The sequence below is a fragment of the Falco cherrug genome, chromosome 6 (genome assembly GCF_023634085.1).
Source record: "Falco cherrug isolate bFalChe1 chromosome 6, bFalChe1.pri, whole genome shotgun sequence".
NCBI lineage: Eukaryota > Metazoa > Chordata > Aves > Falconiformes > Falconidae > Falco > Falco cherrug.
Window position 1 is genome coordinate 48,988,130 of NC_073702.1, and position 21,799 is coordinate 49,009,928.

Consider the following 21,799-nt stretch of genomic DNA (forward strand, 5'->3'; position numbering starts at 1 on the left):
TTGTGCCCCTGGTGGCTGATAGTTCAGCTATAGAAAAAATCATAATCCAAATTCCTTTGAACTGTTTGAAAATTCATTAAATACAATCTTCCTAAACAGTGGGAGGTGTTTGCACCTGCATTTGAGAAAGGAACAGAGAGGAGGGTAAGATGCAGAAAAGAATAGCAGTATACACCTAGGTAGTACCATGTTTCCTATCATCTCTGTAGGTACTGTTCCATTCTGTGTCTGCTTCTTTTAATTTCTTGAGTTTGTTAGGCAGAAAATGATATTAAAATCCATTAATGAAGCTGCTACTGAAATTTACTTGCTGATTATCTACCAGTAATAATGATGGTGCAGCTGGGGGAAAATATTTCAGAACAAATACTTGTATAACCTATTATTTTTATGTTAAACGGATGGGATTTTTAATGGAATTTACCTTTTCAATAATTATGTATAAAGATTATAATGATGATGGTCTGCTAAATGGGATTGTGAGCGAGTTATTGAAGAGTAGATATTAGGATTTAGTTATCTTGCTGTGACAGACATTTTTCACCACTATATCCATCTGCTTGGTGAAATCTTGAGTGTTCTGTAATTCATATTTTGAATTGGGGAAAATCCTTTAGTAAAAAAATGTTGAACCACAGTGAACAAGTTCCTCAGTTTTTAAATCCAGTACCCATATACGTAGTGCTGAATTGTATGATTTTGAGATAGACGTGTTGTAGTAGTCACTTTAGAGTTTTGTGATGCACAGTTTAATTCTCTATTCTTATAGAATGGCAGATGTATGAACATGCTATAAATGTTAACTGAGTGTGTTCTTGGCTCTATTTGGAGGAGGAGAGTTTTTTTTTAATTCTTTGAATATGCTACTTGGCATAGAAAGTGGCTTAGATACATTATTTTCATAATCCAGTGGTTATAAAGACACACACACAAAAAAAAAAAGTATCAAAAGGAGCAGTAAGTTGTTCTTTGAGTAATGAAAACCCAGACAGGTAAGGCAGAAGGCAGCACTGTAACAATGCACTTCTTGTTATTACAGCCTTGACACAAAAAAGGAATTATTGCGGTTTGTTCCCAAAAGTTCTTTGGGTTTTGTTTCCTGTTTCTGGAGAATCCTGTGCTTTCTGATTTTTAGAGTCCATTCTGGGACTCTTTTCTGCCTCTTAAATGTTCAGTAAATACACCCTGAGTTCTGCCCTGTCTTTTGTGTACTTCTGTTCAACCTGGCTTCTTATCTGGATCCTGTTTGGTTGCATCTTTTGTTGTCTGTCACTCCATCCTCTTTTTCTGATCCTTCCTTCCACTCTGCTTTTTACTCACCTTGTGCTTCCGTAATGGGATTTCCTCAAGCTTTTCCTTTCTCCAGGTTGGGCAGGTGCCTCCACTTTCTCATGAGGGTGGTAGGAGGGAGAGCCAGGTTCCTTGCTCTAAGCTCTTGACTACAGCAGTCTCCAATAAACCCTGTTCTGCTGGAATGAGACATTTTTAGTCTCTCAGCAGTGATGGAGAGTTCATAATTTGTTCATAAAGGGAGTTAACCTGTGCTCTGCAGTAGAGAAATCTGGAAGTTAACTCTATAGCTTTTAACAAGCTCCTGATGAGGATAACTGAACAGTGACCTCTCCCCTCCCCAACCCTGCCCATCTGCCAAAATTTGTGCAGAAAATATTGCATGCTAAGCTCAATGGCTACAGGATGTGCTAGGTTTCAAATCCTTTCTTCAAATTCTCTAATATGATAGAGGTATTAAAATGTTTGCTTTTCATCTGAGCTTCAGAAGTGGTTGAATCATCTTGCTTAAGCATCTGAAAACCTCAGAAATAAGGTATACAGCTTAGGCTACAAAATCTCACAAGTCTTTTCTTTTAAGCATAAAAATACGGAAAATATTTTTTTCATTTTGTTCGAAGTGTTCATTTAGCATCTTTTCCTAATCAGTGTTACTGTCTAGTTTCATTGATCTCATTCAAGGAATCCTTTACCTACAGTATGGTACCAGCTTTGGTCCAAAATACAGGCACGGTTTCCTGCTCAAGTAATTGCTTATTTTCCCTGTGTTCAAAGAAACATTTATCTAAGTCAGGAAATAAATTATTTCAAATAAGCAGCTGACGATGATAATTTTTCCTTAAAGAAAGTGTCTGTCAGGTAGGGAGTCTTGGCTAAATACAAAATGAAAAAATATAAATTTGATACTGAAAAAAGACGAAGATTATGTTAAAAAGTTGATTAGGTGAGTCAAAATATTTCCATGTGTGACTGTTTCAGAACTTGCATTAACAGGTTTTTTTTTAAAAATGGTAACACAGGACTTGCCTCAGAGGTTCAGACTGATGGGCTGGTCAAAACCATTGCAGTCTTCAGCGACAGCAAAACAAGTCTTCCAAAAAGAGGCAATGGAGTCTTGAAGTGAGGAACTGTATTGCTAGCAAATGTGGAGTTTGGTGCTCAAGTTCCCAAGCATGAGGGCTTATGGCAAGCCTAATGGAAAGGAGCAGTCTAGGTAGCCCTAACAAATCTTTCTGCCCTAAAATTGTGATTCTGGAATCAACAATGGAAATGGGAAGAAATATCTTTGCACTATTAAAACATGTTTTTTAATGTGCTCTAAAAAAGATGTAACCTAGTAGAGCAGCATCTGTGCAGCAGGAAAACTCAAAAGAAAACTTAGACATGCTCCAAAACTAGATTGCATTGGAACTTGCTGTACCTTTGAACTTGAGGTGCCTTCTAAAGATGGGGTGCAAAGTTACCAGTAATATAATCCTAGGCAAGAGATTCTTCAGATAAATCACCTAAAAATAATGTCTTTACAAAAATTATTTTTTAAAATTTACGCATGTGACATGTCCAGTCTGTGGCTTTTACTTTATTCAAGTTGTTCTTATGTACTCGAGTCTTACTGTGCCCTACCTGTCTCTTTGGGAGGCAGCCTCACAGACATTATTACAGATGCAGTGAGAAATGATGTCCCAAGAGGAGTAATTCTGATTTAAGAACACTATTTTGAAGTTCTCTTAAAGCTTATTAAACTTTATTTTTGTACATCAGAAAGCATAGAATAGGACAAGCTGCTTAAGGAGAACACTTCTCAAAAGAAGACCTTCTAAAGAAACTGCTGGTACTCCATTCATTCAAGTGACTTTTTGGAAACAGAGTGGTCATGCTGACAGTGTGACATGTTTCCACCTGGGAGATCACCTTTTTCCAGGTGAAGATTGAGGACTAACAGAGCTGTGATGCTGCTGTTTCTACCACCGGGTTACAGAAATGGAAAGTTTCTTGAGGATTTGGTGATGTGGTAGTAGCCCAGCCACTATTTGTGTTCATAGCAAAACAAAAAGTAAAAGCATTTGTCAAAAAAAAAAAATGTCCACAAAGAAAAAGGAATATCTGTTACTGAAAAACACTATGTTAAACGCACATCATCAAGCTATCCTCATACAGAAGGAGGTTGGGAGTCTAGTAATAATTAATTCTGTCTGTATTCGTAGGTTTATGAAGATTGCAGTCAAGATGCTTGCATCAGAAGTGGAGACAGTTTCTATAGGTGAACATAAAAACACGGCACAAGTATATAGGGAAAGTGTCAGAAAGGCAAAAAGGGGAATAAAGTCAGTTACAACCAGCAAGGAACAGTAGAAGACACAGGATGGGTTCTCTTGGAGGTCAGAGGAAGAAAGAGAAGCTGAAGGCTTCAGATCTCAGAAGAGAACTTGCACAGTTCTTGCCAGCTGATGGGAAGCACAGGTTAGAAGAGGGAAAGTAGTAGTAGTAGTTAAAGCAGAAATAAAAATCTGCTAATCCACTATACTGTATCTCTATCAGTGTATCTAATATTCTAGTCTAATAGAAATCTGTCTGTTATGTCACTAGAAACTGTTCTCTGTCTGGAAAGACATGGAGCAATGCTAAATGATCAAATTGTAAGAATTGAAGCTAGGAGGGGCTGGGGTTTATGGCCTTTTAAGACTCAAAACAAGCATTTCAAGAGCAAATCAAGTGTAACCACTGATGTCCTTCAAAGAGCAACTGTCTTGGCCACCGGGGGTGGGGGGTGGGGGAAGAAGATGATGTGCTAAATTCTTACTGTAATGGAGCTCTTGATACTGTTCTGCATAGGTTTCATTCTATATAGATTTTGGAAATAAGGTCTAGATGAAATTATGACAAAGTCAATGAGCAACTTTCTGGAAGTAAGTGGCAAATGGTAAGTGATCAAGTAGGATCTTGCAGAGACTGATTGTGTACTCAAGGAAAGAAAGAATATGCTTAACTGATGCTGAGTCAGGGAAATTTGCAAGCACTTGGGTTAGCATATATGTATTTTTTTAATATACTCTAAATAATTTAGTCTTAGCAAAATTTGGGAACAAATACAGAATCATAGAATGGTTTGGGCTGGAACGAAAAGGGGGCTAAGTGGTGAGTGGTATGTAAAAGGGCACTTGAGTATTATCCACAAACAGATTGAGTCAGTATCATGATATCGTGACAAAAAGGAGAAATTATTTTTGGGATGCATTAAGAGTCATTACATAAACCAGGAGGAGTGACATTCTGCAATACCTAGTGATGGTGAGGGCTCAGTTCACTGTCTAGTTTTTTGATACCATGTGTGGAAGCCTAAGAGGAAATCAGCAAAACAGAGAAGTCTGAAAGCATGACCCATAAGAAAATATTTAAGAAATATATGTTTGGCCTAAGAGAGGGGAGGAGCATAAATCTTAAAATACTCTAGTATTTTTTCATATAACATAATAGAATAAAAGCAACTAGATGTATAAGGCTTGTATAATGCTTAATCACTGAAGATAATGTAGGGTTATTTGCTATAAAAGCGTTATAATCTCAGGTAAATGCAGCAGGAACTTTTTTTGTTCCCTAAATGGAAATCAAACCATGTTGATGTAATACTTTTATTCTATTACATCTTTCATGAAAATCGAAAAGTCATTTTTTCCAGGGCAACCCCAGTGGTAGTTGCATCCCTTTCATGGTGCATGTAAGCATGAGTTCTGCAATCATGCAAAACACTGTACTGAGAGGGGCTGTTGTTTCTACGGGAACATGTAAACTAGGAGCAGCCTTATTTTGTAACCTCTTTGCAGTTATGGTGTGTGTTTCTTGTAGTTAGTTTAATGTGAAGTCCCCTCAAATGGAAAAATGTTCATAGGTTAATAAACTTCTAAATATGAAGGCTTAAAGGATAACCAAACGCAGCACCATGGCTTCCACAGGTGGGAAAGTGTTTGCCCATTTGATGTGTACAAGATAAGAATTATTCCACAATATCAGGCTTTTTGGTATTGGTTAGTTGATGCAGATAAATAAAAAAGTTATTAGGGTCATTTATCCTTCCAGCCTTAAAAAGGCCCATCTATAGCAAGCAAATAATTTGGATTTCTCTTCAGGGTTAACGTATTAACTTATGTATATCTCCCTAATTTATTCTGTACAACCAGCTCAGGCCAGCCCTGAACTCAGTATATTAGCTACAACACCATGCCATCTCTGGAAGTTGTTTTTGTCTTGACTCTCTAATTTTCACTGGTGCTGGAGACTGTTTGAAACTTCTCCACAATTCCTTGCCTGTCTTTCATTTGTTATGAAATGCATAATTTGATTTCCTTAGAGACTTATAAAATTAAATCTATGCCACAGCATAGGCATTTCCTAGACTTGACAGTAGCCTGAACAAATACATACTGCTTGTGGGTACAGCGTGGGTATGTTTTGCTTTCTCTCCAAAGGTGGGATACCAGCTGGATAGGCTTATAGTCATACCTGATATTGCATGCTTTAAACAACATTTTTTAAAAAAGATTAGTGACATTACTTTGTGCAGCAGGTAGGTCTTTCAGAAAGCTCTTACTCTCTATGCTTCTTGTCATCAGCAAGTCATTGAAGATTACATTTCTTTCTCAGAGCGAGAATATCTTTCACATAAAGTTTTAGACTTCAAGATGATGCAATTCCACTCCTAAGAACATTATACATAGGTTATTCTGAAATCAAGGCAGTAAGTCTTTCATCTAAAGTCAGCAGCAATATTTGGTCAGTATCTCTTGTTGGCTATCAGATGAAGAATTATGTGAAGAATGCAGTTAGCAGCTGCTGGTTTCAGTCGTAAGCCTGGTTCCCAGTATTGTTTGTCCCTGAGATTACTGTCTGGAAACAAAAAAAATTTATTGGATTAAGTTCTTTTCCCTAGAAAAAATAAACCACTCTTTCCTCTTGTAGCCCACTGTTGTTAAGCACATAGCTTAGATTTAAGTGCTTAAACACAGAGGAAGACATTTCTTAGAGGTTTGCATTTTTGCCAGGCTTTTTTTTTTTTTTTCCATAAAGTTTTTTTTTCATTGCATTATCTGTTTTTCTTAGCAGGAAGGCATTACAACTAAATCAAGTTACCAACTTTTCTAATGATGTTGCTTGAAGAATGAAATTGTGTCCCTTTTAAGTTGACAGCAAACCTTGCATGGTATGATTAAGTTTGTGGAGAGACCTAGAGACCGTTTGTCCTAGAATCTTAGGGAAATTGACCAAAAAAGCAAATGCTTGATTGCACAGGAGAATCCTGGTGACACATATGCAAAATTCCAGCCTCTGTGTCTCATTTAAACAGCACCTCCCATTTGTTTTCAGCATAATAATTTGAAATATTTAGGTGGAGTTTTTTGTCACATTAGAAGGTTGCTAGGCTGCTGTATCTCCATTAAATACTTGGAGTGACTTTCTTGCAGCAGTTCAGGTACCTTGGTCCTGCAAGGACATGGATTGTCTGTTTGGGGGTTTTGTAATAGGGTAATAAAAATGCTGGAGCCCCATCTAGTGCATGCACATTTAATGCTGCTAGAGAAGTTATAAAATATGTCAGAGCAGAAAGGGTGGAAGGCAACCCTGGAATATTGTACATTTTTTGTAAAATAACTTGCGTTACTACATCAGTAACAAATTGGAAGAGAAAAATGTAAAAAAAATAGTGGTCAAACACAGGTTTATTTGGGGAAGGTGATTCCATAAAGGTTAATCATATTGTGCCTGAAAAGGGACCACATATATTAAAGATTTAACTGTGTTAGTACCCAAGTATGAGCAGTCCAATTGAAGGCTAATTAGAGTCTGAAAAATCACTGTGAGACCAGGACATGTTTAGCACATTTAGGTTAGATAAATCTGATTAAATCCAAGCACACTTGATGATGCTCTGTTGCTTGTTTCCAGAAAAAAATTGTTAATAAACAGAAAGACTGAGACTTTCAGATTTGATTATGTAATTTAGGATTGTGTGTAAAATCCTGACTCCATGGAAAGTCAGCAAGACTGTTTTCATTAATGTCATTTACATCAGCTTTCACCCTTGGATTTTGAGATTAATTTTACTCAGAGAGCTAGGATTTGCTGTCCCTGTGAACTTGAACTTCCCTGCAAAGGTTTGGAAGGAAATCCTCTTAGTATGCACTGTAAGTATGGTGGGCTGGCGGGTAGTCTCCCTGCTCTACCAGAGAAGAGGGAAGTTGCATTTGAGATTCTACCAGAGCCCATTTTAAAACAAAATGAATACAGTGCACTTTTTGAACTAGTTTGAAAGGTGGGGAAATACTGGGTTTAGTCAATGTGCGTTTTATCCATGTTTCATTAGGAAAAAAGAGCATTTTTTCTAAACAATTCATCTTGACTGGTTTAAGTAATTTTCGTTAAATGATTATGTACATATTCAGGAATAGTAAGATTTTTCTAAAAGAACAAAATATGAAAAATTCAATTCATATGAGAATAACAGAAATTCAATGTATCGGCATTTCTAGCAGTACAGAAAACTACACCTATATGAAATCTAGGCTTCATTAGTATTTTTGACAATTATACACCTAAATTTGAGTATGAGTATCAAATAAAAGTCATTGGTTTATTGGTGAACAAGTTATGCATGCACATGTTAAATGCTGTATTGGATAAAAAGTTAATTAGGGCTAATGACCTACATTTTTGTTGACAATCTAAGTCTATCTTGACCAGACTATGGTCAGAAATGGGCATAATGCTGTGTTTTGTAGGGCCTATGGATGTATAGAAGGACTGAGGATATTAGAAATCTGCTGGTGATGATATCACTGCAAGTACATTGGATTAACATATATTTGTCTTTTTTGGTAGTAGTAACTTAAATCAGCTGTAGGGGATTTTTAATAACAAGAGCTTACTAGGGTGTTTTTCTTCCCTAAAAAGTATTGTCTTATCTAAATCTGTATTGATACAAGTTATTTATTTCAGCGTTTCATGCAGCCTATGATAACTTTTTCTATGGAAAAGAAGTTTTCATCATAAATGTGGAAGCTTTTTTAATCTCTGAATTGTAAGAAATTCTTTCCTGTTTTCTGGATTTAGGAATCATCCATGTCTCTAAAGCTTTAAATGGTATAAACATAGTTGTTCTGTGCCTTCAATAGAATGTCTTTTCATGTTAGTTCTGTCTAAATTGGAATGCAAAAATCAAAAATTACTTAATTCAAACTGATGTGTCATGAGAACAAATAAACTCTTATGCAAGCAAGTAAAAAATGTTTTTTACTATAACCTAAATAAATTAAATTATTTCTTTTGACCTCATCAAATTCTTGTATCTGCTAGAGTGCCTTAAAATCACAATCATTTCATTAATGAGTTTCTTTTAAAATACATAACTGTAAGGAACAACAAAATGGAAACTTAAGATAATGTCCATATTGCACATTAAATAACTTGTATTGTCTAGTTATGCTTCAGCATGTAAATACACTAGTATCTTGAAATGCAGTATTTAATCAAAAATACTGTGTCAAGTAGTATTGGCCTTGAGGTCAAAATCGGTATTATTGATTGTTACGGGAACCACACAGTAATCTGAATTTCAATAGGACCAGGTCATGGGACCTGGCCCAGCGTCGCAGGAACACGGCAGGGACTGGTTTAGACCCAACACAAGCAAATGTCTGTACTTCATCAGGGTCTCGTAAGCTGCTTCTAGGCTGCTGTTTCTTCAGTATTCACCACCTCATTCTCATAAGGGACGCTTAGGAGCTTCACACCCCAATTCCAACATTCTCAGCTATTGCTCCCCTCCTTCCACCCTCTTCTCCAAGAGAGTTTTCTGAAGTCCAGCTGTTTCAATGCTGTCCAACAAATACTTTTATTGATGCATATTTATGGAGCGGGTAAGCATGTTGCAGATGGGAACTTCTTAAGCTAGATTTGCTGCTAAATCAAGGATGTGGTATGATTACACCTTTGCTAGCACAGCTATGCTGTCCCAATTTGAGTACCTTGCTAAGTCGGAAGCTTTTTAGTTGCCTGCTTGGAAAATGTATAGTTTGTAGGCAGACACTAATTGTGAGTGATATCTCTAACAATTTGAGCTCAAATACAAGTCATGGATCGTCTAGTAACCTGTAATCCAGTCCCATGCTTATCCATTGTGAAAGTGAGTGGGACAATTTAAAACATAGTTGTGCAAGTGACTGTGACTTTGAAATGCAGTTTCATTCATATATTGGAAAATAATTTGTTTTACTTAACAATTGTTCTTGCTGTTCTGTCTGTCCAAGAGTAATAATCTAGAGTTTTTCACTTCTGTGGTTTATTTGATTGTGAGTACACAAGAACAGATAAACTGAGAAAAAGGTACCACTTTTACGTGTTCAACTTCCAGAATATAGTTCAGCTTGAGCACATTTAAAGTGCAAAATTGAATTTCAGTGATTTAGCCTGATCAGTCCTTTAGTTGCTGGAAAAATGAATGCTGATGTCCTAAAATAAAACAAAAGCAAGCAAACAACAAAAAAAACCATACTACTTGTACCAAAGGAGGTAGTTGGAAATTATTTTTATGCAACAAACAGAATTCAAGATGTCTAAAAGTAACACTGGGAGTTTGATTTTCAAACTTTGAAACTGCAAGAGCTGCGAAATACTATTCTGAATGTGCTCCATTGTATCACAGCATCTCAAAGTGATGATTGATCTTATTTCTACCATATGCCAACTTCTAATGACGGAGCTGCTGTTGCTTGACAGATTCTATATTAGGTTGTAGAATTGTAGCACTTGTAGGGAGAAGGTCTGCAATTACAGGTGCTCTAAAAAATTCAGGAAAACCCTAAAGATAACTTGTCCAAGTTTTACCATCCTGCACCAGTAGCTATAGTTGTCTTCAATGTATTCTCTATGAACTGTTAGGGGGTATGAGAATGTAAGAGTTTTGGGATCAAGGTAGCTGTCAGCATTCGGGAGTTGTGTTTTAATGGTTTCTTTAATACAAATTGATTTGCTATGAATGCTATTTGTAATTATTTCTTTGCTACATGCTGTTTTAGGAGAATGGGAAGGGAAAAAAAATTGTTTATTTTAAGTGTGTTAATATAAATTTGAAACTTGCTCTAGATTGCCATGAAGGACAGTTCTGTGCATCCACCATAGCTCATGTGAAAAATTTAACATGTTTTATTTTCATGCTTAGATATTGCAAATGGCTCCAGTTCAGGAGGATACCGCCCCCCTCCCAGAACAAAAGAAGTGATCATCAATGGACAGACAGTGAAACTAAAATACTGTTTTACTTGCAAGATTTTCCGCCCACCTCGTGCCTCACATTGCAGCCTTTGTGATAACTGCGTAGGTGAGTAAAAAAAGATAGGGCATATGTTTAATTTAGTAGCTTATATATTGTTATGAATACTTTTGATACAAGACAGAAAAGAATCAATTAGTGACAGGATTACTCTTGAGGTCACTTGCTGTGTTCATCCTTTTTTCCTGCAATCTCTGTTAAATGTTAAGAATTTTAGAGGAGGCAGAAGAAGAGATTTGGCCTAACGGATAGTTGTTGCTAATCTAAACAGGAATAATATTTCCCAATGCATACACCTTTCCTAACCTGCTCTGCAAGACAAAGAACACACCCAATTCAAATAGGGCTGCTAATATGTGTGATGAACTTTCCAGTGCAGAGAACCAAGCTTTATGGGAGTCTCAAAATTATTTCCTTCGCCAAACTAAATGGAGGGCAAGGAGCTGCTTCTCCAGTTCGTTACAGACTAACTCTAAGTCATGTTTCAAATGGTTAGGGCTTGCACTGTGACAGAATACACACAGAATCAGAATCCATAATAAACTACTGGGCAAGCTTGCTATTTTGAGAGTAAGTAGATGTTGTCAGGACCTAAGGATATTTTGTAATGATAAGGCTTTCTCTCCTCTGAACATCTTGTCTTTTTTCATTACTATTTTCTTCGGAGAGCAGACAAGGTGATTAAGATATGCTTGGATTTAAAAGCAAACAAAAAAAAAAACAACCACCAATCAAATCTGAGGTAGTTTCTAGTTAATTATATCACATTTGGATTTTAGTACAGCTGATTAGCACACTGTTGAGCCTGGATCTTACTCATTCAAGAATATAATGTAGAAAGATGTCTCCAGCTGAGAAATGTAATTGCGGCATTCAGCAGTGATATTTTTAGATATAAAGCAGTCATTGGAAGAATTACAGTTTCATGTTTAGATGATACTCATTTAGGGAGTACACTTACAGAAGAGTTTAGCTTTTTGGCCCTTGAAAAGTTTAGCTTTTTGGCCCTATACAATTGATTGGTATTGGTAGAAGTTTCCTTCAGTAAAGTTTTTCTAATGTGTTAGAATTTAAGTGTTGTAAAAGCTATTGAGCTTGGCAAGTAGGGATGTTTATGAGTTGCAGCTGACATATTTTGTGAAAAACATTAATGTAACCTGGACATTGCAGTGTTGTGGTATTGCTCAGCAAACCTGACAATACAAAAATGCAGTTCTTGACCAGTGCAGTAAATAAAATTTAAATGCTGCTGTTTTCACCAAGAGTGCATAAATAAGAGGAACTCCCATACACGCATCCTGATGTTTATTTTAAAATAATGTTTCAGGTTTTTTTAATGAACTGCGATGAAGGATTTTTCTACAGGTTATTGTGTAATCTGATTGTGTCTTTTTCATACTATATTTTGAAAACCTATTCTGTGAAACATAGTGAGGGCGGAGTAACAACTTAAACCATCTTTGTCTTCTGATTATGTCTGTGATAAAGCAACAGATGTGAATTATTATGAATGTATATCAGAAAAGTGTCCGAGCAAGTGACTCATATTGATAACTACCTAAGAAGATTAGTCTTTTCTACTTATAAAATAGGTATGATAAATGTAATTTCCTCTTGCACATTTCTTAATTTGAAGTTACTTGCTTTAAAATAATTCCATCCATTTACTGGAATGGATTTGCTGTGATTTTTCTCCTCAGAGTTTATAATGGGGGTTGCAGTAGACTATGACCTTTTCAGGGTACATTGCATAGTGGTTTTGTTTCCTGATCAGGTACAGGTCTTTTTCATATAAATATTCCAGGTGTATTGAACGCAAAAAGTGAAATCTACAAGTACCTGCAATTAATTTTCTGTGGAAAAATAGGTGTCAAGAAAATCTAATTGCTCACGTACCTGTGGAAAGCTAACAGTCTAAGCACGTGCACTTATTCAGAATGTGTTACTCAGTTTACCACCACTCTTAAGTTAAGATTGTCTATATGATGATGCTTTTATTTGATTTTAGTTTGTGAATAAATCTTATACCACTATGATTATGCTAGATCCTTCCTGATGTAACTAAACCAATGCAAAAATATTCCTACTTCACACACATACAGATATTTATGTAATTATGATTGCAAATCACTACCAATATGGCTACGCGTTCCATTTTCCACATAATTCCTGAAGCTTTTGCTGCATAGTTATAAGCTAAGTACAGAGACTACTGTGATACAGAAATGGAGTCTTTCTTCAAACCAGCACTTGCTGCTCAGAAAATCCAGTGGCAGTGTGTTACTTTTACCTAAAGGTGTTTCATGATACTAGGCAAATGAATGCAGTGTGAAAGAGAGGTTCTTTCATTCTGTATTTTCTGTTGATGCTTTTCCTTCTGTAAGGAAGCCTTAGCAGCATTTTAAATATGTAAGTACATACAAAAATTTATTCATTGCTGGTTTTTTTCCCCTCATTTGAATTAATCTTGACTTTCTAGTTGTCTACTAAGTGTATCTGTTACTTGATCTTGTTTCTGATTTTCATGTTATCACTGATTTTTTTTATAAATGGCTACATAATATATTTAGATAAAACCATGAAGAAATACCTTTAAAAAACAAACTAATTTGAGTTCTACCCATAGTAATACTTCAAACTCCTTTTAGCTTTACAATATTTTCATAGTTGTATCCAGAAAAATCTGGATTTTCATACAAATGCAGCTTGTTGCATTTATGTAATACCTTCAAAAATTTGGTTGAATAGGTGTTCCCTGAGGCGAGTGTCTTGGGTGTATTCCTGACCTGCTTTCTTTAACTGCCTTTGTGAATGGCAGTTGGAAGTTAGCCCCTCAAGGTTTTTCTGTGTACCATTATGTTGCTTAAAAATTATAAATGAATATAAAATAATGTACACATAAACACAAGAGATAAAGACTTTCAAAAAAGAATAACCCCTGCAGACGTGGTGAATTCTGAGCTCAAGCTAGTTATTGCTGGGTTTTACCAAGAGGTCTTGATTGCACTCTGTGATGCTAGTAAGAAGCCAGTGGTTGGGCTTGCTTCTGAAATGACCAAATAACTTTTTAAAGGTTACTTTTGGTCACTTGAACACCAACTGTGTGATTTCACTTTTTGTTTGTTTTTAAGAAATAATGTTTGTATTTGTTTAATTTGACTTCTATAATAAAAGCTGAACAAGAAGCAGCTATTTCCAAACAATGTATTTAAATATAGGATAGAATGACTAACGAGAAACAGTTATGATTAGCAAGCAGTCACTTTAGTCCAATAATCTAAATGTCCAAAGCTTTCCTTGCATTCACATGCCACAGTTTTCCTTATCAGGTGAAATATCTGATTTTGACTAAGGCAAAAATCCAGTATGGTGGAAGAAATCTACCATTTATATTAATCTAAGAGAATATGGCCTTTTTATTTGTTTCAGTATCTGCATATCGTAAATTTGTGTGTGAATGATGGATGAAGATAGCTTCTCCTCTCCAGTTCCTCTGTGTTTCTTTCAGTACGTGATTTCTTTTTTTCCACCGAGGATTCAAATCTCAAATTTTTTAAAGTGGATGTCACAACTTAACTTTGAAACATTTAGTTTGATTTTTCAGAGATCACTGATGAACGTGAGAACGGTATACCAAGTTAGACCAAAGTTTCAGTTTGTACAGTAGCCTGTATCCCACCATGGCCAGAGTTGGATCCCTGGGGAAGAACGGGAGAGGAGGGCGAGCGTGTGGGGGTGCTTCCTGCTGGATGTTCTCACGCTCTCAGAAATTTTCAGCACAGGCCTTCTTGAACCTTGGGGGGTTATCCCTTTGTTTTCCAGTAGCTCTTGATGGATCATAGTTGGCCACCTTTGTACCCAATATAAACTTTCTGAGAGAGGGACCCAGGATGCCAGTAGTGCTGAAGGCACACGTACTGTACTGTACTGGTGTTTTCTATCCATGTTTTCTGTTTTCTGTAGGAGACAGGATTCCTCTCACTTGTAAGTCTGATTGCTTTTCTATAGAACCTAAACATGAGACCAAGTGTCAAGATTTTGACAGAAATTTTGACATAAGATATGCTATATTAGAAGCCAGTAGACATCCCGTTTCTGATTACATCTTTGCTTCTGTAAAGCACTTCTGCCAGGCAATGGTAGGCATTACTTTTGGATTTGGTCTGAACCAGACTACGTTAATTTATTGTTTTCAAAATACAATCTGTACCCAGCAGTATGCCAAACAGCAGAATTTGGATAAAATGATTGTTTTTAAAGTAGTTTCCTAGATTACGCACCAGTTGTTGTAAACTTATTTTCTTAGAGGGGGAATTAATTATTACACATACAACCATAATGTGCGCAGCATAAGACAAAAAGTGAGAATTATCAGTGTGTTCTGGGAGAAGCTCCTGCATGTAGTCACTCCAGATACCAGCATCTTCCAGCCTGGAGAACACAAATTACTTCAAAAACAGGCTGAGAGAGGTGTCATTGTAACAGTTTGGGTTTTGTAACACGCTGTGTCTGAGAGTACTTTTCCCAGGATTTTGTTGTCTTTTATAATCAGTGTGTATTTACTTGAGTCAGGACTTTGTTTGGTTTGGTTTTAATTCTGTTCTGTAGCACTCTTCCTTCATTACCTTATTATCACCCTTCTTGCTTTTAGTTCCTTTTCATGACCTTTACCCTTTTCTTTCCTTACATTTCCTGCAACAAAGAGAGAACAATTTTCACTTCATTTTGGGGCCTGATTTTTGAACCTGTTACACTTTAGCTCCAGATCTCTTGAAGTGACTTTTCAGCTGAACAGTAAAAATGACAAAGTTGATTGCTATGTTTTGGGATTTTTTTTTCCCTTTCTTTTCTTGTGTATTTTTTCCTAGTTTTTACATATGAGAAAGTACTTTGGCTCTTTGTGTTACCTTTTTGGGGCACTCAAAAAGCTGCCAAATGGAGTACAGACAGCACTTACAGAAATTATATATTATTTGTTTATGATTGTGCCATCTGTATACTAGATGTACTTTAGAAATTCAGGAAGCATGGCATGTGTGTCAAAGAGTTTTTAAGTCTAAGCTGAAGCACTGGGAAATATAGTACAAAGCCTCTTTTAGAAAGATAATAGTATTATAGGTTACTTCAGAGAGATATTGTGGCTTATATATTGTTAGATTTGTATTTTTATATCTATATAAAAGCAGAAATGATCACAACACCCAACTGTGTAAATGATGTAAACCTCAGACGTCAGAGTAAAAATTACAGAGGAGTTACCGGGGGAGAGGGGGAAACGCAGGGAAAAAGTTAGGAACCTAAAGTTTATTTGGTGCAATAACAATTTGAAAGATAGTTAAGGAATTCAAAGGCAGATGCAAAGCAGCAACAGAAGTGGGGTGGGGGGGAAGGGTCTTCATGTAGAAGAAAAAATCCATGAATTTTGTAGAAGCTAATACGTGGTATGGACACTGTGCTTCCCATAGGGACAAGGTGGAGTTTTTAGCTCTCATCCTTCACAGTTGGGTGTGTGTCTGGCACTTGTTTGGCTACTGATATGTGAAGGTATTGTATTGACAAGAATAGGTATGTAAGGAGAGGTTGTTAACCAGTGAGGTCCTTTACTGTGCACTCCCCATACCTATCAAAGAACAGTCATTCTCAACTGCTGCTGCTGCTGCCTTTGAAAATGCCATCATTAACATGCATGCAGTAAAAGAGGTTTGTTGTTAATTAGTCAACATTTATTATTGGAGGTAGCAGTGAAGTGAGCTATGTGACAATATAGTTTAATTACTATGAGCTGTCCTAGAGCAATGGCTGGATGTTTTCCTAACAGATCAATTCCTCTTTTTATTAAAAAAAATTAAGCATGAGGGTTTGGGTTTTTTTGTAAATAATATTAGTCTGCTACTATTGAAGTTGATTAGCATGGCAGAATTCGACTTGCAACTGATTTTCTTAAAAATCTCACCCTGACAGTTTAGCTGTCTGGAACAGTATTTAAACAACGAGAGTGAAATATGTGTTGAGTAGTGTGTTTCTGATTGACTTTTTGCTGTAGATACCCATGCGCACTATTAATTTATTTCATTAATAGAGGACCATCTTTCCCAATATTACATTGCTGTTTCAGTTTGCATCACCTTGTAGAGATTAGTGTAGCATACAGTATGTAATCTGGAGTAAACCTTTGGTAAGTGGTTCCCAAATGTAAACTTGAGGCTAGAAAGCTCTTTCTGTTCCATTTGATTTTCTTGGGGAGTTTTGATTTGGGATCAGAGTACAAAAGTACTGAAGCTCAGTGATTTAAAGGACCCATTGTGCATTGTCCATAACAGATGTTCTAAAATAACATCAGCATGCATATAAATGTAACTTGCAATCAGTCTTTTGTTATTCACCTTCTTTTTTTAATATGATTTTCTACTCTGATTTTATTTCACAAAAGTAACAGCAAAAGCATTGTCAGGGGAATGACTGTCACACAGGTGAATGTTGTGTAAGTTAAATTGATCCATGTATTTGATTGCTGTTGCCAATTGATGGCAAGTCCCATCAGTGTTTTTTTTAAATATAATAAGCAATTTTCTTAGGAGTGGTGACTTCGGTCAGTGGAATGGAACATCTGAGCTAAGGATAGTTTTTATGAATGTGCTATGTATATCAGATACAAGATTTTTTTATTAATTATGTTAAACTACCAGACATCTGAACAGACTGTAAAGGTTTTAATGCCATGGTTATATTTGCTTTTGTGCATGCATACATAACTTAGTAGGCTGTTGGGATTGGACAATAGATACTTTTTGTAGTAAAAAGTATTCCTTATATGGACTTCTAAAACCTCATTTATTTTCCGAAATATTCCAAGAGCAACCAAATTCTGAAAGTACCATTTGTCATACAGAATATCAAGTCAAGAAGCCTGAATAGATGTGGTCATATCATGACATCATAGTCCTACAAAAAGCTGTAATTGTCATCATTATAAAGATGTGCAGATGTCTCTATCTCTACATAATTGCTCAGTGTGCATCCACAACAATGGACTTTGTAGTCCTATGTTGTACTACTGCTATCAAAAGTAATTTTGAGTAATGCTGGCCTGTAGAAGAATGGCTGCAGAAGCATGGCCTTAGAATCTCTGAAGATCTGCACAGTCCAGGCCTGGTATTAGAATAGGCCTGTAATCAGAATTGTACTGAAGTTGCTGTGCTGAAGTTAACAAGAAAGGTAGCCTTGAGCTATTCTTGAATCCCGAGACCAAGTAATTATGTTGTGCCAACAGGCCGTGGCTGTAACAAGCTACAGCTGCTGGGAGGGCAGATGCAAGGCCAAGAAAGATAGGGACCGGTATGGGAAAATAGGGAGTAACAAACTACAAGGCTGAAGCACAGCAACACAGTTAGCTACACGGATAGAATGCTTATTTTAGTCATGATAATTAGGGGTGTGAGAACCACGCGCGTTTAGAGACTACTAACCAATTATATTTCTGCTTTACGAATATGCATGTGTATCGGTTCTATGTAAGTAGTGTTAGAAACTAATAAAGTTGAGCAAGATGCATAAGTCATATTGAGCGTCTTCTTGACTCCGGTGAACCCTTCTTCCAACACTGGCCCAGTTGCTTGAGTTGTGATATGATTTTTTGAGTGATGCAAGGTTTGAATAGTGGGTTGTTGACCCTTCCCAGTCCTGGGATGCATGTTTGCATGTGTTAAAGAAAGAAAGTAACGTTTGGTGAATGACTCAGGTTTGTCTTTGCCCTACAATGCTTTGCCTGAATGGGATGGAAGAATTAGCAAGTGAATTCTAACTTGCGCTTATTGGAATCTCATAGTAATGTGACCTAGATATTTTTGCACCTGTAGACTTTTTCTTTTTGAGACATGCATTCACATAAAGCTTTAGAAAATGTATGTTAGCAGTGATCCAGTTGAGCAAAAGAAAAAGGAAGCAGTTCATAAATAATATTAATGTTTCTGAAGTCACAGTGTGAACAGATGAGAAAAGCTGCAACCTGAAGGGCCAAGCTGGCCTACAAATGTTCCGTGTAAAAATGCTTTTTTGTTCATTGTCAATTTTAAAGCTTTTATTAAGTGTTTTGAAAGAGGAAGGAAAGCTTTGGGGTCATTTTGTATGTGATTTCCTGGAGTGCAGTGACTGAAAAATGGAAGCTGAACTTTTAAGGATTTAAGAGTCTACTTGCTGTGCAGTAGAAAAGTAAGAGATTTGACTCTTTGGTTCTGAGCAGCAAGGAGCATAATTTGGTGTGGCTTCTGAAGGAAACACTCTTTATTTACAAGACCACTGCTTATTAAAAAGGGAAACGTTCTCAGTTTTATGTGTTGTGCTTTAACCTGAGCTGGCAACTAAGCCCCACACAGCTGCTCACTCCCTCCCCTCACCTGGTGGGATGGGGGAGAGAATCAGAAGGGTAAAAGTGGGAAGGCTCGTGGGTTGACATAAAGACAGTTTAATAGGTAAAGCAAAAGCCACATACACACGCAAAGCAAAACAAGGAATTAATTTACCACCGCCCATGGGCAGGAAGGTGCTCAGCCATCCCCAGGCAAGCAGGGCTCCATCACGTGTCATGGTCACTTGGGTAGACAAACACCATCACTCCGAATGTGTCCCCATTCCTTCTTCTTCCTCCAGCTCTATATGCTGAGCATGACGTCCCATGGTAGGGAACATCCCTTTGGCCAGTTGGGGTCAGCTGTCCTGGCTCTGCTCCCTCCCAGCTTCTTATGCCCCTGCTCACTGGCAGAGCATGGGAAACTTGAAAAGTCCTTGATTTAGAGTTAGCACTACTTAGCAACAACTAAAACATCAGTGTGTTATCAACTCATACCAAATCCATAACACAGCATCGTACCAGCTACTGAGAAGAAAATTAACTCTCTTCTAGCTGAAACCAGGACAGATACCCAGCAGATGATGTTTCCTAAGCAAGTTTTAAAATGTAAATGTTTCAGGGAAGGTGAAACCTGATAAATGTCTAAGGTATGATGTAACTTATATGTTCTTCTGTCATCCAGTTAGTATATATTATTATGTGAGTGTTAATGAGACAGCTGTATCATGCTGACAGCTTGCTGCTTCCAAAGGGACAGTATCTGAACTTCATCCTCTCTTTCCTCCCTCTCCCATTTGTGTGATTCTGTCCTTTGCATCTGTTCATACAGCCCATAGTAACACACAGCCATTGGCAAGTCAGTTTTTCTCACTGAGCAATGAGCAAAATAGTTCCCTTTTTTTCTTTCCTGCCAGTTCAGGGAACTGACCTGAGTCATCAGCAGCTTAGACAATGAGAGAAGGAAGCGGGATGAAGTGGCAGGAAAGGCAGCATGTGACATCTCTTTCACTGCTATAAGCTTTTAGATTGGCTTGGTTAGCTTGTGAAGCCTCACGCTTTGGATTTGGTTACGGGGATGCTGGTTATCCTCAAAAGTTATTATCCAAATTTGAAGTTGCTAATCACCTGGTTAAAGACTGGTAAAATAAAGTCACTGATGCAGGTTTACTGACAGCTTTTGAGGTTTCTTGCCTCTCTGGTGGTCAGTGGTCTTTACAGCAACATCTTGTCTCCATTTACCCATCTCCTCTTTTTCATTGATACTTCACCTTATAAGCTGTTCACACATTTTCTCAGTCTTTTTTGTTTGCTTCAGCCTTTGTTGTCAGACCCTGAAAAATTAATCAAAACTGGATTTCTCCTGCAGTCCTGATAAGTGTTAACCTATAGTAAGGTTGGTGTTACAGCTAAGCTGAATTAACACGCTGCTGCTGCTGAAAGGATCATTTCATCCCTTCTCTGGTAGTGTGTTCTCACTGCTTCACTTAGGCCAGCTTTGGTGTTTGCCTGATATTGTAATGAGCTGTTTGGACACACAGGCAACAGAAAATTAACCATAGTTTTAAGTTCATCTGGCTCTGTCAGCCAGCTCCCCACAAGGCAAAATGAACACCAAGCTTGGCCTGAGGACGGAGAGCCATGAACACACAGGCAAGAGATTGTTCACAGGACTGCTAAAAGGGGTGAAGCTGGCCCATCTGTTTTAGTAGTAGTTCTTGATTAGTGTGATAAAGCTGTAATGTCATACTACATCCTGAAGACAAATACCTTGCTGCCTTTGCTTAAAATTGAGTGCAAGGAGATGATCTGTCGCAACTTTTCTATCCAGGGGATGCTTCTGTAGACAAACTTTGCAGCTCTTGCAGCTTTCTTCCTCCTTCATTGAGTTGTAATACACTTTTTATTAACAAGAGTTTGTATTGCCAGTGTTTTGATGCTCTTCATTTACCTCAAATATTTTTACATTAACCTTGTCACAAATGTATGATTGAATACAGCAGCATGTATTCTATACCCTATAAATGTAAACCAGGACTGCAGTGATCACCTCTGAACAGTCTATTATTCTTTATAATAACCAGTTGCATTTGTATTTGCTCTGCATTTTAAGTTTACGAGGGCTGGAATTCACAGTTTTTCTCAGCATCAGTAGTTTCTCATTGCTCAGTGAAGGCAAATCTTAATTTTGCTGCCAACATTGTCCAAGCAAGTAGAGATGTCAGGCAGAGCTTCCTTCTCCAAATCATTGGTTGTTCAGTTTGCAGGCATCTGGAGTGCTGGAGGTGAACCTTAAGATATCGTGTTATTTCTTCATTAATACTTACTAAGCCATGTATTTTTCTAAGGAAGAATAAACAGCTCTAGATTTAAGAGTTTGGATTTCCTTAACAGCATTAGAAGCTTCTGTTTTGTATGCGTCTGTTCATCTTGCCGGGATTGGCTGTTTTCTCTTGTGTTAACAACTAAGCAGAGCTGCTCACAAGCTGTAAGGCTATTATCTTTAACTGGCATTTACATGTTTGTGCTCTGCTGAGTGGAATAATTCCTTGCTTTTTAATATGCTGGTTTGTGGCATATAGCATAAATGTCACGTCCCTTTCCATTTTATGACCGAGAAAAATGAGGCCCAGTTTATTCATTTGTAACACTCACGTAAACCCTTATAATACTTGCCCTTTTTCATTAGAATTGATTCGTATTTAACACTGTAGCAGTGTGTTTCATATCCAGCCTTTTTTGTCCATTTCTGCTTTATGAACATCTTAGGTAGTTATCAATCATATGAAGCTGTTAATTGAGAAAGCAGAGCCTTTCAGTTTACCAAGAAAGTTTGAAGACAGAAG

The 21,799-nt window shown here is 37.1% G+C and overlaps 1 protein-coding gene across 5 annotated transcripts in view; it reads left to right on the top strand.

Annotated features, from left to right (window-relative positions):
* Positions 1–21,799, top strand: part of ZDHHC14 (zinc finger DHHC-type palmitoyltransferase 14) — a 113,020-nt gene that overhangs the window by 63,879 nt on the left and 27,342 nt on the right. For all 5 annotated transcript variants that reach the window (XM_027815770.2, XM_014286138.3, XM_027815769.2 and 2 more), the window contains exon 3: positions 10,499–10,657. In XM_027815770.2, coding sequence (XP_027671571.1) covers positions 10,499–10,657 — 159 coding nt within the window. The remainder of the gene's footprint in view (positions 1–10,498; positions 10,658–21,799) is intronic.